The sequence below is a fragment of the Cebus imitator genome, unplaced genomic scaffold (assembly GCF_001604975.1).
Source record: "Cebus imitator isolate Cc_AM_T3 unplaced genomic scaffold, Cebus_imitator-1.0 Scaffold478, whole genome shotgun sequence".
Taxonomy (NCBI): Eukaryota; Metazoa; Chordata; class Mammalia; order Primates; family Cebidae; genus Cebus; species Cebus imitator.
Window position 1 is genome coordinate 42744 of NW_016107793.1, and position 15522 is coordinate 58265.

At 43.1% G+C, this 15522-nt stretch overlaps 1 protein-coding gene across 5 annotated transcripts in view; it reads left to right on the plus strand.

Annotated features, from left to right (window-relative positions):
• Window positions 1–3505: 3505 nt before the first annotated feature.
• The window catches only part of SIMC1 (SUMO interacting motifs containing 1), a 72338-nt gene continuing 60321 nt past the window's right edge, over window positions 3506–15522 (plus strand). For 2 of the 5 annotated variants that reach the window (XM_017512773.1, XM_017512775.2), the window contains exon 1: window positions 3506–3756. In XM_017512773.1, coding sequence (XP_017368262.1) covers window positions 3628–3756 — 129 coding nt within the window. In that variant the 5' untranslated portion in view covers window positions 3506–3627. Of the gene's footprint in view, window positions 3757–11867; window positions 12606–15522 lie in introns of those variants that run through there. The other 3 variants (XM_037732895.1, XM_037732897.1, XM_037732894.1) reach the window with 3 other exon arrangements.

Consider the following 15522-nt stretch of genomic DNA (forward strand, 5'->3'; position numbering starts at 1 on the left):
ACAAGAGTGAGGCCCTAATGACAAGATTAGTGGCCTTCTAAGAAGGAGAAGAAGAGAGAGCTTTCTCTTTCTTCCTGTGTGCAGGCATTAAGGAAATGCCATGTGAGGACATAGCAATAAGTTGGCTCTCTGCAACCCAAGGAGACAGCAGCCCTCACCAGGAAGTGAATTGGCTGGCACCTTGATCTTAGACTTCTCAGCCTCCAGAACTATGAGAAAATAACTTTCCGTAGTTTAAACCATCCAGTGTATGGTATTTTGTTACAGCAGCTCAAGTTAAGACAGGCTAAGAGCTGAGAGGCTTCCTAAGTGTCACTGAGAAACCACTGACGGGGTATCAAAAGGAGACTTTCTAAAAGATCACTTTGGCTGAGCATGAAGAAAGGAAAGAAAGAGGAAAACAGTAGACTCAGGAAGACTTCGTAAGAAGCTGCTACAGTAGAGTGGGCCAGAGCTTGCCTAGAATCAGCAGCAGAAGCCACAAGAAGTAGAGGGATGCAGGAGATGTTTAGGAGATAGACAGGGCTTGTTGAGGAAATGGGAGAAGTTAAATGCAATGCTCAGACTTTTCACTTGAGCAATTGCTGGCTGGTGGAGCCATCACCATAAGACAGAAAACACAGAAGGAGAGCAGGCTTTTTTGTGGGTGAGGGGGCATGAGGGTGAATTCGGCTTTAGACATATTCAACCTGAGAGGCCTACGAGCTTCAGCAGATGTTTGGATATATACAACTGGAGTTTTAAGGACAGGGCTAGGCTGAGATAAACTTGTGGCAGCCATTGGCATAAAAACAATCACTGAAGCCAAGGAACAGTTGAGATTGTATAGGGAAGAGGTCCAGTGTGTAAAGGTGGCTTATGTCAGGACTGTAAGGGACATGACGATTTTAAGGAGTAGAGGAATAGGAGTCAGCTAAGGGGACTTAAAAAAAGTGAAGTACAGCATCACAGAAGCCTAGAGAAAAGTGTTTCAGCAAGCAGGGAGTTAGACAAACTAAATGGTTGTGTGTTTTGTTTTGTTTTGTTTTTTTGAGACAGGATCTCACTCTATTGCCCAGGCTGGAGTACAGTGTCACTATCACAGCTCACTGCAGCCTCCAACTCCTGGGCTCAAGGGATCCTCCTGCCTCAACTGCCTGAGTACCTGGGACTACAGGCGTGTACCACTGCACCTGGCTAATTTGCTTTTGTTTTTGTAGAGATGGGGTCTTGTTATATTGCCCAGGCTGGTCTCAAACTCCTGGCCTCAAGCTATTCTCCCAACTCTGCCTCCCAAAGTGCCAGGATAACAGATGTGAGAGACCACAGACCTAAGTGTTGAATGGCTTTAGATGAAGACAACTTAAGGAATCTTTTCACAAGGGTGACTTCACCCATTGGACCAGAATGTCTGAAATCTGCTGGGCATAAACTCCCTGTCCACCAGACCAGTGATTCTCACAGTTTGGTCCCCAGACTAGCAGCATTAACATCATCTGGGCACTTGTTAGAAATGCAAATTTCAGGCCCCCACCCCAAAAATTCTGTTTCTCAATCAGAAAATTTGGTGTGCGATGTTAGTCCATTCTCAAATTGCTATAAAGAAATACCTGAGACTGAGTAATTTATAAAGAAAAGGGGTTCAATAGGCTCAGGATTCTGCAAGCAGTATAGCAACGTAGTAGCATCTGCTTCTGGAGAGCCTCAGGAAGCTTACTATCAAGGCAGAAGGGGAAGGGAGAGTGGAGGATGACACGTGGGGAAAGGAGTGAGGTAGAAGGTGCCACACACTTTTAAACAACCAGATCTCAAGAGAACTCACTATCACAAAGACAGTACCAAAGGGACGGTACTAAACCATTAATAAGAAACCACCTCCATGATCCAATCTCCCACCAGACCCCACCTCTAATATTGGGAATTACAATTCAACATGAGATTTGGGTGGAGACACAGATCCAAACCATACCAGCAACCCAGCAGTCTGTGTTTTGTTGGGGGTCTTGTGTTTTGTTGTTTTGAGATGAAGTATTGCTCTGTCCCCCAGGCTGGAGTGTAATAGCTCGATCTCGGCTCACTGCAACCTCTGCCTTCCAGGTTCAAACAATTCTCCTGCCTCAGTTTCCCAAGTAGCTGGGATTACAGGTACCTGCCACCATGGCCAGATAATTTTTGTATTTTTAGTAGAGACAGGGTTTCACCATGTTGGCCAGTCTGGTCTCAAATTCCTGACCTCAAGTTATCCGCTCACCTCAGACTCCAAGAGTGCTGAGATAACAGGCGTGGTTCACCGCACCTGCCCGCGATCTGTTTTAACAAACACTCTGGGTGATTCTGATGCTCACTAAAGTGTGAAAACCATTGCATTAGATGGTGCTTAGAGAGCACCTAATAGCCTTTCCTTTAGGAAAAAATCCCCCATCTGCTAAACACATTTTTCTTTGGATCTGTTAACATATTTTGCAAAATTGTTGGAGCCTCAGCAGCAGGATTTTATCAATGCCCCACATTTATTCTAGCAATAGGTCCTATCTTTATTTTAATGGTCCTGCCCTACAACCAACCAACCAGCAACTACCCACCTTTTTCTCTACTGGGGCAACCTTTATAATCCTTATAACCTCTGCTTATTCATAACATATAATTATTCATGGCCTCTGCTACCTCATGGCTTCTTTTGTGCACCTTTTCAGCTTCTGATCTTACCAACTGAACAACTGTCTAAGTCAAGCTTGTTTAACCCACTGCCTGGGCCGCAAGCGACCCAGGATGGCTTTGAATGCGGCCCAACACAAATTCGTAAACTTTCTTAAAACATTTTGAGATTTTTTTTTTTTTTTTTTTGTAACTCGTGTTCTTTAGGTCATCAGCTATCATTAGTGTATTTTATGTATGGCCCAAGACAATTCTTCTTCCCAGGGAAGCCAAAAGCTTGGACACTCCTGCTCTAAATCTCACAATTTAAACTCCTGAGAGATACATATTGTTGGTGAAACAGCAAAACTGGTACGATTTATGAGGGTAATTTGGCATCATTTATCAAAACTACAAAAACATGGCGTTCGCCCCAATAAGTCCACTTCCAGGCATTTAGCCTACAAATACACTTGCGCATGCGCACTAAGAAGTGGGGTCTCTCCCCTAGCTTGGCCAGAAGCCAGGTCACCTGCCGTCGGTGACTTGGGAGCCAGGACCCCTCTCCCTGCCTCTCAGTCAAGGCCCTCAGTCGGGGAGACGGCTTCACACCTGGGCCAGGCTGGGGCTGGGCGCGCCTCTCTTCACGTTTTTGTCAGTTAGAAGCAGGTGGGGAAGCCCCCGCAGCCCTGGCGTCTCGCACTCCTGCCCCTAACACTGGCTTGAAGCCGGCTACGACTCCATTTTTCTCTTTTTTTTTTTTTCCTCCTTGGAAAGGGAGGACGAGCGTTGCCGCCAAGCACGGCGACCGGGACTCCGAACCCGGCCGCCATCCGCCCGCCGCTGGTGGGCAGGGCTTGGCGGCCCGGAGGGGCGGGGCTAGGGGCGGGGCCGGCGTGGTGATGTCCCGGGTTGTCGCCGCCGCAGCCGCCGCCTCAGAAGCACGAACCGAAGTCGTCGCCGTCGCCTGCGTCGCCGGCCGCCCGCGCGCTGGCTCAGTCGGGGCCCGCAGCCATGGAGGACTTCATCGTGATCTCGGACGACAGCGGCTCTGAGAGCTCCGGGAGTGCCCGCCCGGCCCGGACGCGGAGGCTGCGCAGGGCCCAGGCGCGGTCCTCCGGCGCGCTGCCCCGCCGGACGGTGGTAAGTGAGCGTCGCCTCGGCTGGGGGCGCGCGTTTTCGCGACCCTCGACTGGGCCCGCTGCCCGCTCCTTGCGCCTCACAGCTGCAGCCGCTTCCCGCCTTGCCGCCTTCCGGGCCTCTCGGGCCGCGGGGAGCGCGGCGGGCCGGGGCAGGGACCTGGGCGGCGGGGCCTCCCAGGCTCAGCGCTGAAGCCCGGGAGGACTGCGGCTGGAAAGCGGCCGAGCACATGGACGAGGTCCTGGTGCGCCTGCTGCAGGGGCCGGGGTCTCAGGCTGGGGCGCGGACGTCCTCAGAGCCTCGGCGGGACATGGGGCTCGGGGTACTGGCCGGGCCGAGACAGAAACACAGGAGCGCGTAATTGGCTTGTAGTGGGCACAGAGTGTGCAGGGAGGTAACAGGAGCCCAGGCTGGGAGGGAGGGAAGCGCAGGCCTGGGCCAGATGGTGGCCGCGCTCCAGGGCCTGGCTGCAGAGCAAGGGGCCCGATTCTGGAGTTGTGCAGCAGGGCGATTTATTTCCTTAGCAAACGTTTACCGTGTACCGTGCCCCGCAGGAATAGGGAAGAAAACCGCGCACTATTTGTGCGGTTAGACCCCTTCATCTTTGTCCGTCATGAGGTGGTGAAACTCTGCCTTTCGAGAATCCTGCATAGATGTTTCTTGAACCCCTACTATGGGCTAGATGTTGCAGGGGCTGGGGGATATAGGGGAGAACACAACATCCACGGTCCCCTCATAAGGTGATACATTCATCAGGTGGCTATTGAGGATCTACTCAAGGGATGGGAGGTGGACAGCTTTCTATCAGAAGGCCTTCAACGATCTCCCACACCTCTCGGAACCACTCCCCAGAAACATAAGGATTATCAAGCTAATGTTTTGTGTATATATCATAGAGTTTACCATGCTTCCTGTGCAAATATTCCTTCAAGACGTTTCCTAGCTTCTGCTGCTCCTGTTCCCTTTCTCGCTGGTTTACAGTCCCTAAACCTCCATTGGGAACCCCCTCTGTGCCTGAGGTACAGTGCTAAGTGCTAGATGATCACTATAGAATGAATAGCATGCAAACCCAGTTAGCATATATTATTTTTCAAGCAATAGGGGTTCTCAGTACGTCTCGGTGACAAATTTAGTTGAGTTAGGCAGCTGATGAGGTAGTCAGAGATTTCCAAGATAGAAATGACCCAACTTCATGAGTGAATGGCTGTATCTAGGGTTGTGGCTAAATGTATTGGATGTAATAGATGCACAATAATTATTTGCTGAATGAAGGAACAATTGAAGGAATACAGGGAGAGAAAACGGTTTAGATGGATGTTTGATAAGAATGAGGGAAGTGCTTACAAAAGTAGCACCAGGCTGGGGGCGAAGGAGATGCTGAATTCGGGTTGGACCTATTGGATTTACAGTGTTAATGGGAAATGTAGATGGATGTGGCCAGCTCAGTATTTGGAGAAAAGGCAAGAGTGGAGATATTTGGCAATCATCCAAGCAGAAAGGAGTATTGAAGGCCTAATAGTGACTGAGATTATCAAGGAAAAGAGTAAAGAGAGAAAAAAGGTGGAAGGAAAAAAATACTGCTTTCCTCCTAGTTCCTCCTCATTCCTATAGCCCTTCTCTCAGTATCCATTTAACTTTGTCCTTCCCAGTTGCTTCCTTTCCTCCCAAGCTGTTGTCCAGTTTCCCTCATTCTGGTTCACTTCCTTCCTCAATGGTCAGACGCCATTCTTATCCCAGTCTGTTGTGGGCCTTCACACATGCACATGGACATACTTGCTCACTGTTCCCCACCTTTGTGACCATTCGAGCAAGCATTTTGATCTTGAGCCTTTTGAGTTGAATGAAAATGAACTGCAAGTTCTAGATAGCAGTACCGAATTTAAATCACACTTCTCCAGATATTTATTCCAGCTCTCTGAAAGCTCCAAGCTTATTCTTGTTTTATCTTTCTTGCAAATTAGATAAGGGTGGTATAATAACCATGTAAAAGCTCAGAGGCGTTGAGAGACTTGCAAGGTTATTTATAAAGCCTAAAAGTGCCATTCTCTCTCTAGTTTTTCCTGAAGGCTCTGAGGTCAGAGAGACTTCTGAATTAATGTCCTCCACATAGCAACTATTCGAAAGTTGCCATTTTCCAACAATTTTGGAAAGTTCTATCAGCTCTCAGCTTTTGAGCCGGAGGACATTAATGCCTACCTAGCAGGATGGTTGTAAATTTTTAATGAGACAAATGCAAGGAAAGTGTCTCACATAAATGATGGTGTTTGCCACTTTTTGTGTTATTTCTAAGCCCTGGACTATCCCTCTTTAGCTTCGCAGGCAATGAAATAAAGGAAACAACTTTTACATGTTTCTTTTTTTTAAATAAATATTGACTAAGGGGAAGTAACTTGCTTGAGCTTAAGAAGTCAGAAAGCCATCTCTAATACTGTAGTTGACTTTTCTGAACTCTTGATTCTTAACCTGGCCTTTAGTCTTCACTGAGTTGATGAGGTGTGTTTCTGTGTTTTCCATGGCTTTTTAATTTGGGGTTTTTTTTTTTTGCTTCTTTGTTTCTTTTGTTTGCTTTGTTTATAAAAGCAGAACATTGGCCGGGTGCGGTGGCTCACGCCTGTAATCCCAGAACTTTGGGAGGCTGAGGCGGGTGGATCACAAGGTCAAGAGATCGAGACCATTCTGGCCAACATAGTGAAACCCCGTCTCTACTAAAAATTCAAAAAAATTAGCTGGGCGTGGTGGCACGTACCTGTGGTCCCAGCTACTCGGGAGGCTGAGGCGGAAGAATCACTTGAACCCAGGAGGCGGAGGTTGCAGTGAGCCTAGATTGCGCTACTGCACTCCAGCCTGGCGACAGATCAAGACTCTGTCTCAAAAAAAAAAAAAAAAAAAAAAGCAGAACGTTTTCAGATGGTTAATTTTGATGATCTAATTATACAATTTTTGTAAATATATAAAGAAGAAAATTAAAACTGCCCATAATCTCACCATGCAAAGATGACCAATGTTAAAATTTTAATGTACTTCTATGTAAACATTCACTTGTAAGTACACATATGCACACATACATACGTATGTGTACTCCCCATACATGTTGTTATGACCTCCTCTTAATGCATATCATGCCTTCATTTCTAAATTTTCTCCAAGAACCCAGTGAAAAATTCCCTCATAATCTTTGTACTCTTGTTCGTTTATTAAGTTCCTCTTAGAAGTTAGATTGCTGAATCAAAAGGTGTGCCCTACTTTTGATATATGTAGTTAACCCTTGAATAACATGGGGGCTAGGGTTGCTAACCCCTGGTGCAGTTGAAAATTTACATCTAACATTTTCCTCCCCAAAAACTTAACTGCCATTAGCCTGCTGTTGACTGGACGCCTTACCAGTCACATAAGCAGTCAGTTAACTCATGTTTTCTATGTTATATGTTTTATATAAACATGATAAAGTAAGCTAGAGAAAAATGTTAAGACCGTAAGACCATAAGGAAGATAAAATACATTTATAGTACTATACTGTATTTGTCAATGCCATAAGTTTACATCATCTGTTTATAAGATGAATCATCTGTCTGAAATAGTGGACAACCATAGCTGCAGACCTCTATCTATGGTACATCTCAAGCAATTCAACTTCTCCTTATAATGTCATGATTTTTCTCTGCTTCTTAGGAGTACATCCAGCATCACTAGTAACACTTCGTATGGGTTTCATGGTGTTATTCAAGGTTTACGATATTACCCTACACATGATAAAAAATGTGAAGAAAAAACAACAGGAGAGAACACTTTTTACTGTGATATACAGTTTACTAGAAAGTAATGTAGAAATTGATCAGTGTCACGTGGCATTTTAAGTGGATACTCACAACACTTGAGCTCACCAGAACAGCAACAGGAGATGTCTGTAGTAGTAGTACAGTACTGTCACAGTAGTACAGTATATTCTGTGGTTAATTTTATGCAGTTATGATATAAATTTTAAAAAAGAAAAAATTTTAAAATAAATTTTTAAAAAAGTATGCAGTTGTGATTTACTTTTGCATCATTACATTCTGTCAACTGCGGATGTCACCATGTATGGTCGGTAAGTGATTGTGTGCATTGATCTTGATAAAGTTTAACTTTGTATAATAGATTTGTGTTGATTTTATGGTAGTAAATGGATAAAATAGGCTAGTAGCTACATATTACATTTTATGCATTCAGGGCATATCTTTTTCTTATTTTTTTTTTAATTTTTATAGGCTATACAGTTCATCTGTGAGTTTTTCAAATTGTTGTAAATCTCCAAAACTTTTCTAATATATTTATTGCAAAAAAACTCTCTTGTGGTAAGTGGACCCATGCAGTTCAAACCTATGTTGTTCAGGAGTCAACTGTATGGCCAAATTTCCTACAGAAATTTTGCAGTAATATTCTTACGAGTGGTATATGGTTAGTCATGTATCCCTTTCTCTGCTGCCTGGCCACCCCTAGGTATTGTTAAGTTATTTCATAAATATTCATTGAACACTTATTATATAACAGGCACTCTTACAGGTGCTGGGAATACATCTGTGAACAAAACAAAGTCCCTGCGCTCATGGAGATTTTATTTTACTGAGGGAGACAAACAGTAAACAATTGCATAAATGTAATGTCAGGTGATAATACACAGTATTAGGGAAAAAAATAAGATATTTTTGTTCTTTTAATCTTTTCTGTTTGATAGCCAGATTCCATAAATTGTCATTATTTTTTTTTCATCGATTATGATTCATTCAATAAATATTTATTGAGCATATGCTGTAACCCTGGGGACCAGGGGTGAAAAGATGATAATGGAGCTCCATTCTACTGTGGAAAGATAGGCAGTAAACAAACTAACAAATAAGAGAACAATATAATAGGGAGTAACTTTGGTGGGGTTGGAAACATTTCATTGTGTTTTCAGAGAAGGCCTCTCTGAAGATTTAATATTTGATCTGAGACTAAAATGACAAATTAGTTATGAGATATAGAAGAATAAGGCATTGTCAAAGGGAACAACAAAACCAAAGAGTTGGAGGTGGGAATGAGCATGACTTACTGGAAGAATGGAAAGCCAGTGAGGCTGGAATGTAATGACTGATGGACAGAGTTGGAAGAGATGAGAAGTAGGTACGTTCGGTTATAGGGCTTTGGAGACCACAGTAAGGAATTTGGATTTTATTGTAATACAGTAAGAAATCTTCGAAGATTTAAGCAGGACAATAACATGATTTCATTTATATTTTTAAAAGCTGACTTTAGCTACTGTAAAAAGAAAAGATGGTAAGGTAGGGAGACCATATAATTTATCATCCAAATGGGAACCTTTTGCAAATGAAAGGGGATGCTAACTGGACCAGGATGTCAAGCAACAGATGAAAACTAGAACTGTCCCAAACAAACCAGAAGTGTAGTCACCCTACTGTAAGAGGAGAAGAGTGAAAATAGGGAGATCAGTTAGAAAGTTGGCTATAGTAGTACAGGCCAGAGATCACTGTAGCTTGGACTAGAGTGGTGGTACAGACTGGGAGAGTGGAGGAATGTAGATATTTAGTAAATAAGTCAACAGGTCCTGATAACTTGGATGTGGATAGCAAGGGGAAAGGAAGGGATTAGAAGGATGCCCTGAGTCTGACCTGAGCAACTGAATGCATGTTGGTGTCATGCATTGAAATGAAGCAGACTTGGGAGGAACAGGGCTAGAGGAAAGATTTAAGAGTTCTGTTTTGAAGGTATAAAACTTATGATGTCTGTGGGATAGCCAACTGGAGATGCCAAGTATGACATTTGTACTGAGTTTAGAGCTCAAAGGAAAAATCCTGACTAGAGATACAAATTTAGTCTTGTGGCCTGGATAAAATTACCTTGGTTGAGGCAACAAGTGGAAGAGCATCCAGGACCTAGCCCAAGGGAACACCATAGTGCATAGCCCAAGGAAGGAAGAGCAGCTAGTGAGGTTGGAGACAAGGGAATGTGCGCACATAGTAGAGCCAGACATCTTGCTTATGTTTATTGGAAACATGTAGAGTGTGTGTGCAAATTCCCTATGCTTGTCCTTTGCCCATTTTTCTGCTGGGGTGTTATAACATTTCTTTTGTTTCTTTTGTTTGTTTGTTTTTTGTTTGGAGGTTGCTCACTGCAACCTCCCTCTCCCTGGCCCAAGCAATTCTCCTGCCTCAGCCTCCCAAGTAGCTGGGATTACAGGCATTTACCACCATGTCCAGCTAGTTTTGTATTTTTAGTAGAGATGGGGTTTTACCATGTTGGTCAGGCTGGTTTCAAACTCCTGACCTCAAGTGATCCACCTGCCTCAGCCTCCAAAGTGCTGGGATTACAACCATGAGCCACTGCGCCTGGCCAACATTTCTTACTCATTTGTAAAATCTACTTATATATTAAAGAGTGGTATTGGTGGAATTGTATCTCCCAAAAAGATATGCTGAAGTCTAACCCCCACTACCTCAGATTGTGACCTTATTTGGAAATAGAGTCATTGGCAGATATAATCAGTGAAGATGAGGTTATGCCGAGTCAGGTGAACGCTTAATCCAACATGACTGCTGTCCTTGTGGGAAGAACATGTGAAGACACAGGGAAAGAATGCTGTGTGACAGTGGAAGCACAAATTGAAATTATGCAGCTGCAAGCCAAGGAACACCAAGGACTGCTGGCAACATCAGGAGCTAAGAAAAAGGCATGAAACAGATTCTTCCCTAGAACCTTCAAGAGAACATGGCTTTATAGACACCTTGGTTTCAGGCCTTAGCCTCCAGAATTGTGAGAGGATAAATTTCTGTTACTTAAATACACCTAGTTTGTGGTAATTTTTAGTAGGAAACTAATATAGCCTCCTGTTGTACTTGTTATAGTTTTCTTTCCACTTTTGATTTTTTTTGTTGTTTTTTTCTATTACAGAAGTCTTACATTTTTATGTAATCAATTCTACCACTATATTTATTTTCTTTTTTTTGTTTGTTTTTTGTTTTTTTGTTGAGACATAGTCTCCCTCTTACTGCCCAGGCTGGAGTGCAGTGGCATGATCTTGGCTCACTGCAACCTCTGCCTCCAGGGTTCAAGTGATTCTCCTACCTCAGCCTCCTGAATAGCTGGGATTACAGGCGCCTGCCACGATGCCCAGTTAATTTTTTGTATTTTTGTAGAGACAGGGTTTCACTATGTTGGCCAGGCTAGTCTCGAACTCCTGACCTCAGGCGATCCACCTGCCTCTGCCTCCCAAAGTGCTGGGATTGCAGGTGTGAGCCACCATGCCCGGCCCTACCACTCCTTTTCTTTGTGATTTCTTAATTGTCATGCTTATGTCAACCTAAATAACAGACAGAGACTCTCTAAAAGAAAGTGATATTTATTCAGGAATGATATTGAAACAGGAATATGTGAGCCATAATAAATTATGTGCATATTCAGAGAGGTAAAGGAAGGCAAAAGCTTTTTAAGAAAATGAAGAGGATTATATAATTGTTTTGAGATAATTATCCTTGACTACAAGGATTAACAACAAGGGTGGCTCCAGTCCAAGGTCAGACAGGCCGTTGCTGGGCAGATGTCCTCGTGGAAGTATTTTTTGTGTGTAAGGTTGTGGTTTTTGCAGAGCCTTCGTGCATAATAAGCCTCCCTTCATGGCCTTCCCTGGCTCTATTTGTCAAGGTTTTTTTTTTTTTAATGCAAGTGACTCCATTTTGATACTGAATACGTTCACATTTCCCTCTTTTGGTCAAGATGTTTTCCCAAAAACATTGCCTATCAATCAGCTTGTATAATAGTTCAGGGGTTTTTTTGTTTTTCTTTTCTTTTTTTTGAGATGGAGTCTCACTGTCACATAAGAAGAGTGATCTCAGCTCACTGCAACCTCCACCTCCCGGGTACAAGCAATTCTCCCACTCAGCCTCCCAAGTAGCTGGGATTACATGTGTGCTATCATGCCTAGCTAATTTTTTTGTATTTTTATTAGAGACGGGGTTTCACAATGTTGGCCAGGCTGGTCTCGACCTCCTGACCTCAAGTGGTCCACCTCAGCCTCCCAAAGTTCTGGGAATACAGGCGTGAGCCACTGCACCTGTCAGTAGTTTAGTTTTGATATCCCTCAGTGCCAGGATAGAACTATCTTGGGTCACTGGTCTAGTTCCATGTTGGAGGGAGTCATTGAGAACTAGGAGTCAGCATCAAAACTCTTTTAGCCACTTTTGAGCAACAAGGGAGGTTGGGAAGGAGTGGCTCTTAAGCTAAGTTTACCTGGAGTTTATTATTAAGTTTAATTTTATCAGTTCCATAGGTGTTTCCTATCACTTCAAAATGCTGGGCCAGCATTATTCTGTTAGGAGTTGCAGTTTGAGAGAATTTTAAGTAATAGGTACAAAGTTTAAAAAGAAAAATACAGAGTAAAATGATAATCTTGGTTTGCATAATAGTTTTTTGAGCCGTGAACCTAGGCTTCAAGGTTCAATTGAATCTTCGAATCAATTGAATAAATCAAATGACCATGGAGAATTAGATGACACCTTTTGTAACCATGTGGCCTGTTTTCTTATTTTGCATATATGAATCTCAACTTTCCCAGATGGCTTTATCTAGGTACAGCATAAAGTATTAGCAATAACACAGAAATATTGTTATTTAACTAATAGATAATATAGAGCAATTTTATCATCTAGGATCCCGTAACTGGGTGGAATTAAAACAGAGAGAGGAGCAGTTGTATTAGGATGTTGCCAAAGTCACCCACTAGATGGACTAAAGGATCCCTTGGACCAGTTTCTGTCAAGTTACCAGCAGAAGCTGCTGATTGTGAAATTTCAGTTACACTGTTATTCTGCCAAGTGGAAAAGGTAGGATTAAGAGGAGTAGGAGTCTGTTTATGATATCTAGTCTTATTCTAACGTCTAGGGAAAAGCTGTCTGCAGCATGAAAATGTCAACTTACTGTCCTGGTTTGCAGTTTTAAATGTCTCTGGTTATGGCACTGGATGGTTAGTGAACTTTCTGTGTGACCCATCATGAGCCATGAGACTTGCCCCTTAAAAATACATCTAGTTAGGCTGGGCACGGTGGCTCACACCTGTAATGCCAGAACTTTGGGAGGCCAAGGCGGGCGGATCACGAGGTCAGGAGATTGAGACCATCCTGATCAACATGGTGAAACCCTGAATCTACTAAAATACAAAAAAATTAGCCAGGCGTGGTGGCGCACGCCCATAGTCCCAGCAGTCTTGGGACTACTGCTTGAACCCAGGAGGCAGAGGTTGCAGTGAGCCAAGATTGCACCACTGTACTCCAGCCTAGCGACAGACTAAGACTTAATCTCAAAAACAAACAAACAAGAATGTATCTACTTTTAGCTTTTAAGATTTCAGGAACAGGGCAGTTCCTGTTTTTAGTAATTTAATGGAAGAAAATAAGATTGGAGGACTCTAGAAGAATTTAGTTCTGTCTACGGGTATGTAACAGGAACTCAAAAGACAATGCACAGGGCTATAATCCAAGAACAAATGTATTTAACAGCCTTACTCACTCTCTGTGAGGCTGGGAACCCTTGAAGCCAGGCATTCTATGTACATTCTCAAATACAATGCTCTAGTCAAAACCTTAGTAATATAACCAGTGTTTCCAACTACATCCTGTTATAAAGAGAGAGCAAATTTTTAATAAACTTATGTAAATAATTCTTGCCATAAAAAAATAAGAATACTCATGGATAGTTTCTGAATTTTAGAGGAATCAAATAGGGAGAAAAAAAATGTTTCCACTTTTGTTCACAAAAGTATACTAAATTACTATAAACTATAAGTAGTTTAAGAGAAAAGGTTTCCTTGAATCTAGAAAACAAACTATTTAAATAAAGAACCTGGCCGGACATGGTGGGTCATGCCTATAATCCCAGCACTTTGGGAGGCCAAGGCAGGCGGATCACCAGAGGTCAGGGATTTGAGACCAGCCTGGCCAACATGGTGAAACCCCATCTCTACTAAAAATACAAAAATTAGCCGGCATGGTGGCGGGTGCCTGTAATCCCAGCTGTTCCAGAGGCTGAGGTTGCAGTGAGCTGAGATCGAACCATTGCACTCCAGCCTGAGCGATACAGCAAAACTCCACCTCAAAAAAGAAAAAGAACCAATAATGTTTCAAATAAAAGTCATAAAAAACATTATCTTCAGGACCATGTACTGTGGCTCACGCCTGTGATCCCAGCATTTTAGGAGGCTGACAGTTCCAAAGGCTGTACAGGATGCATGGTGCTGGGCATCTACTTACCTTCTATCCTGAAGATGAAACTTCAGGATACAATCATAATGGAAGGCAAAATGGGAGCTGGTGCCTCACATGGCGAGAGCAAGAGAGTGAGAGTAGGGGTGCAAAGGTGCCACAGACTTAACCAGATCTCGCAATAACTCATTATTGTAAAGGCAGCACCAAGCCTTGAGGGATCTGCCCCATGACCCAAATACCTCCCACCAGGCCCCACCTCTAACCTTGAGGATTACAATTCTCAACATATGGGGAATACATACATATGTATGTATGTGTCTTCTTACTGTTTTTCCCCCAAAAATTTCTTAGTTGTTTGTGCCCTTTATTTCCCCAAATGAATTTTAGAATAACTTTGTCAAAGACTGCATTAGATTGTTTTTTTGGGCCAATTAATTCTTTGTTGATGGGGTTGTTCTATGTTGATGGGGTTGTCCTGTAGGATTTTTTTTTTTTTTTTTGAGACAGAGTTTCACTGTTGTTACCCAGGCTGGAGTGCAATGGCGCGATCTCAGCTCACTGCAACCTCTGCCTCCTGGGTTCAAGCAATTCTCCTGCCTCAGCCTCCCGAGTAGCTGGGGCTACAGGCATGTGCCACCATGCCCAGCTAATTTTTGTACTTTTAGTACAGACAGGGTTTCACCCTGGTGACCAGGATGGTCTCAATCTCTTGACCTCGTGATCCACCCGCCTCGGCCTCCCAAAGTCCTGGGATTATAGGCATGAGCCACCGCGCCCGGCCCCTGTAGGATATTTAATAGCAACTCTGACCTCTACCTGCTAGATGCCTGCCAGTAGTAACCCCTCAACTTTTGACAACCAAAAATGTCTCCAGGCATTGCCAGATAGCTCCTGGATGGGGGGTAAAATTGCACCAGTTCAGAACCACTACATTAGTTTTATAAATAATTAAAGGAGAATTCGTATCTTTATAATATTGTCTTTCTAAGCAGAAGTACACTATAGCTTTCATTTTATGAAGTTTGCTCCTTGGTGATTAGTAAAACTATAAGACTTCCTTGGGTTTGGTGCCTTATTGTGGAGCTGGTGTTTTGATTCTGAATGACTGTGCTATGTAGGGTTGAACATATCAATCATAGTAAGCATTGCATAATAAGAATAGCTGGCATTTATTCACGTACCATGTCAAGTGCTTTACTTGGGTTAACTCATAATCTTCACTGCATCCCCACAAGGTAGATAGTATTATTATCCTGGTTTGGTAAATGAGGAAACTAAGTAGGTTCAACCAGATGCTAACTAGTAGAGCAGGTTTACCATCACTCATCTCCATCTTTAAGATCCTGGGGCAAACTTTCAAACCTCATACCAGGTTTCCAAGGGAACATCAAGTGGAGATACTAGAAGTAAATGGCTAAGTGGAAAAAAGCAAGTCAAAATATAATTCTATTTTTTAATTGTGTGGTTCTGAAAAAATAGACACACCAGAGTTTTTTAATCCAAAAATTACCTTTTGGTTTTTGGTTGATTTTTTTTTTTT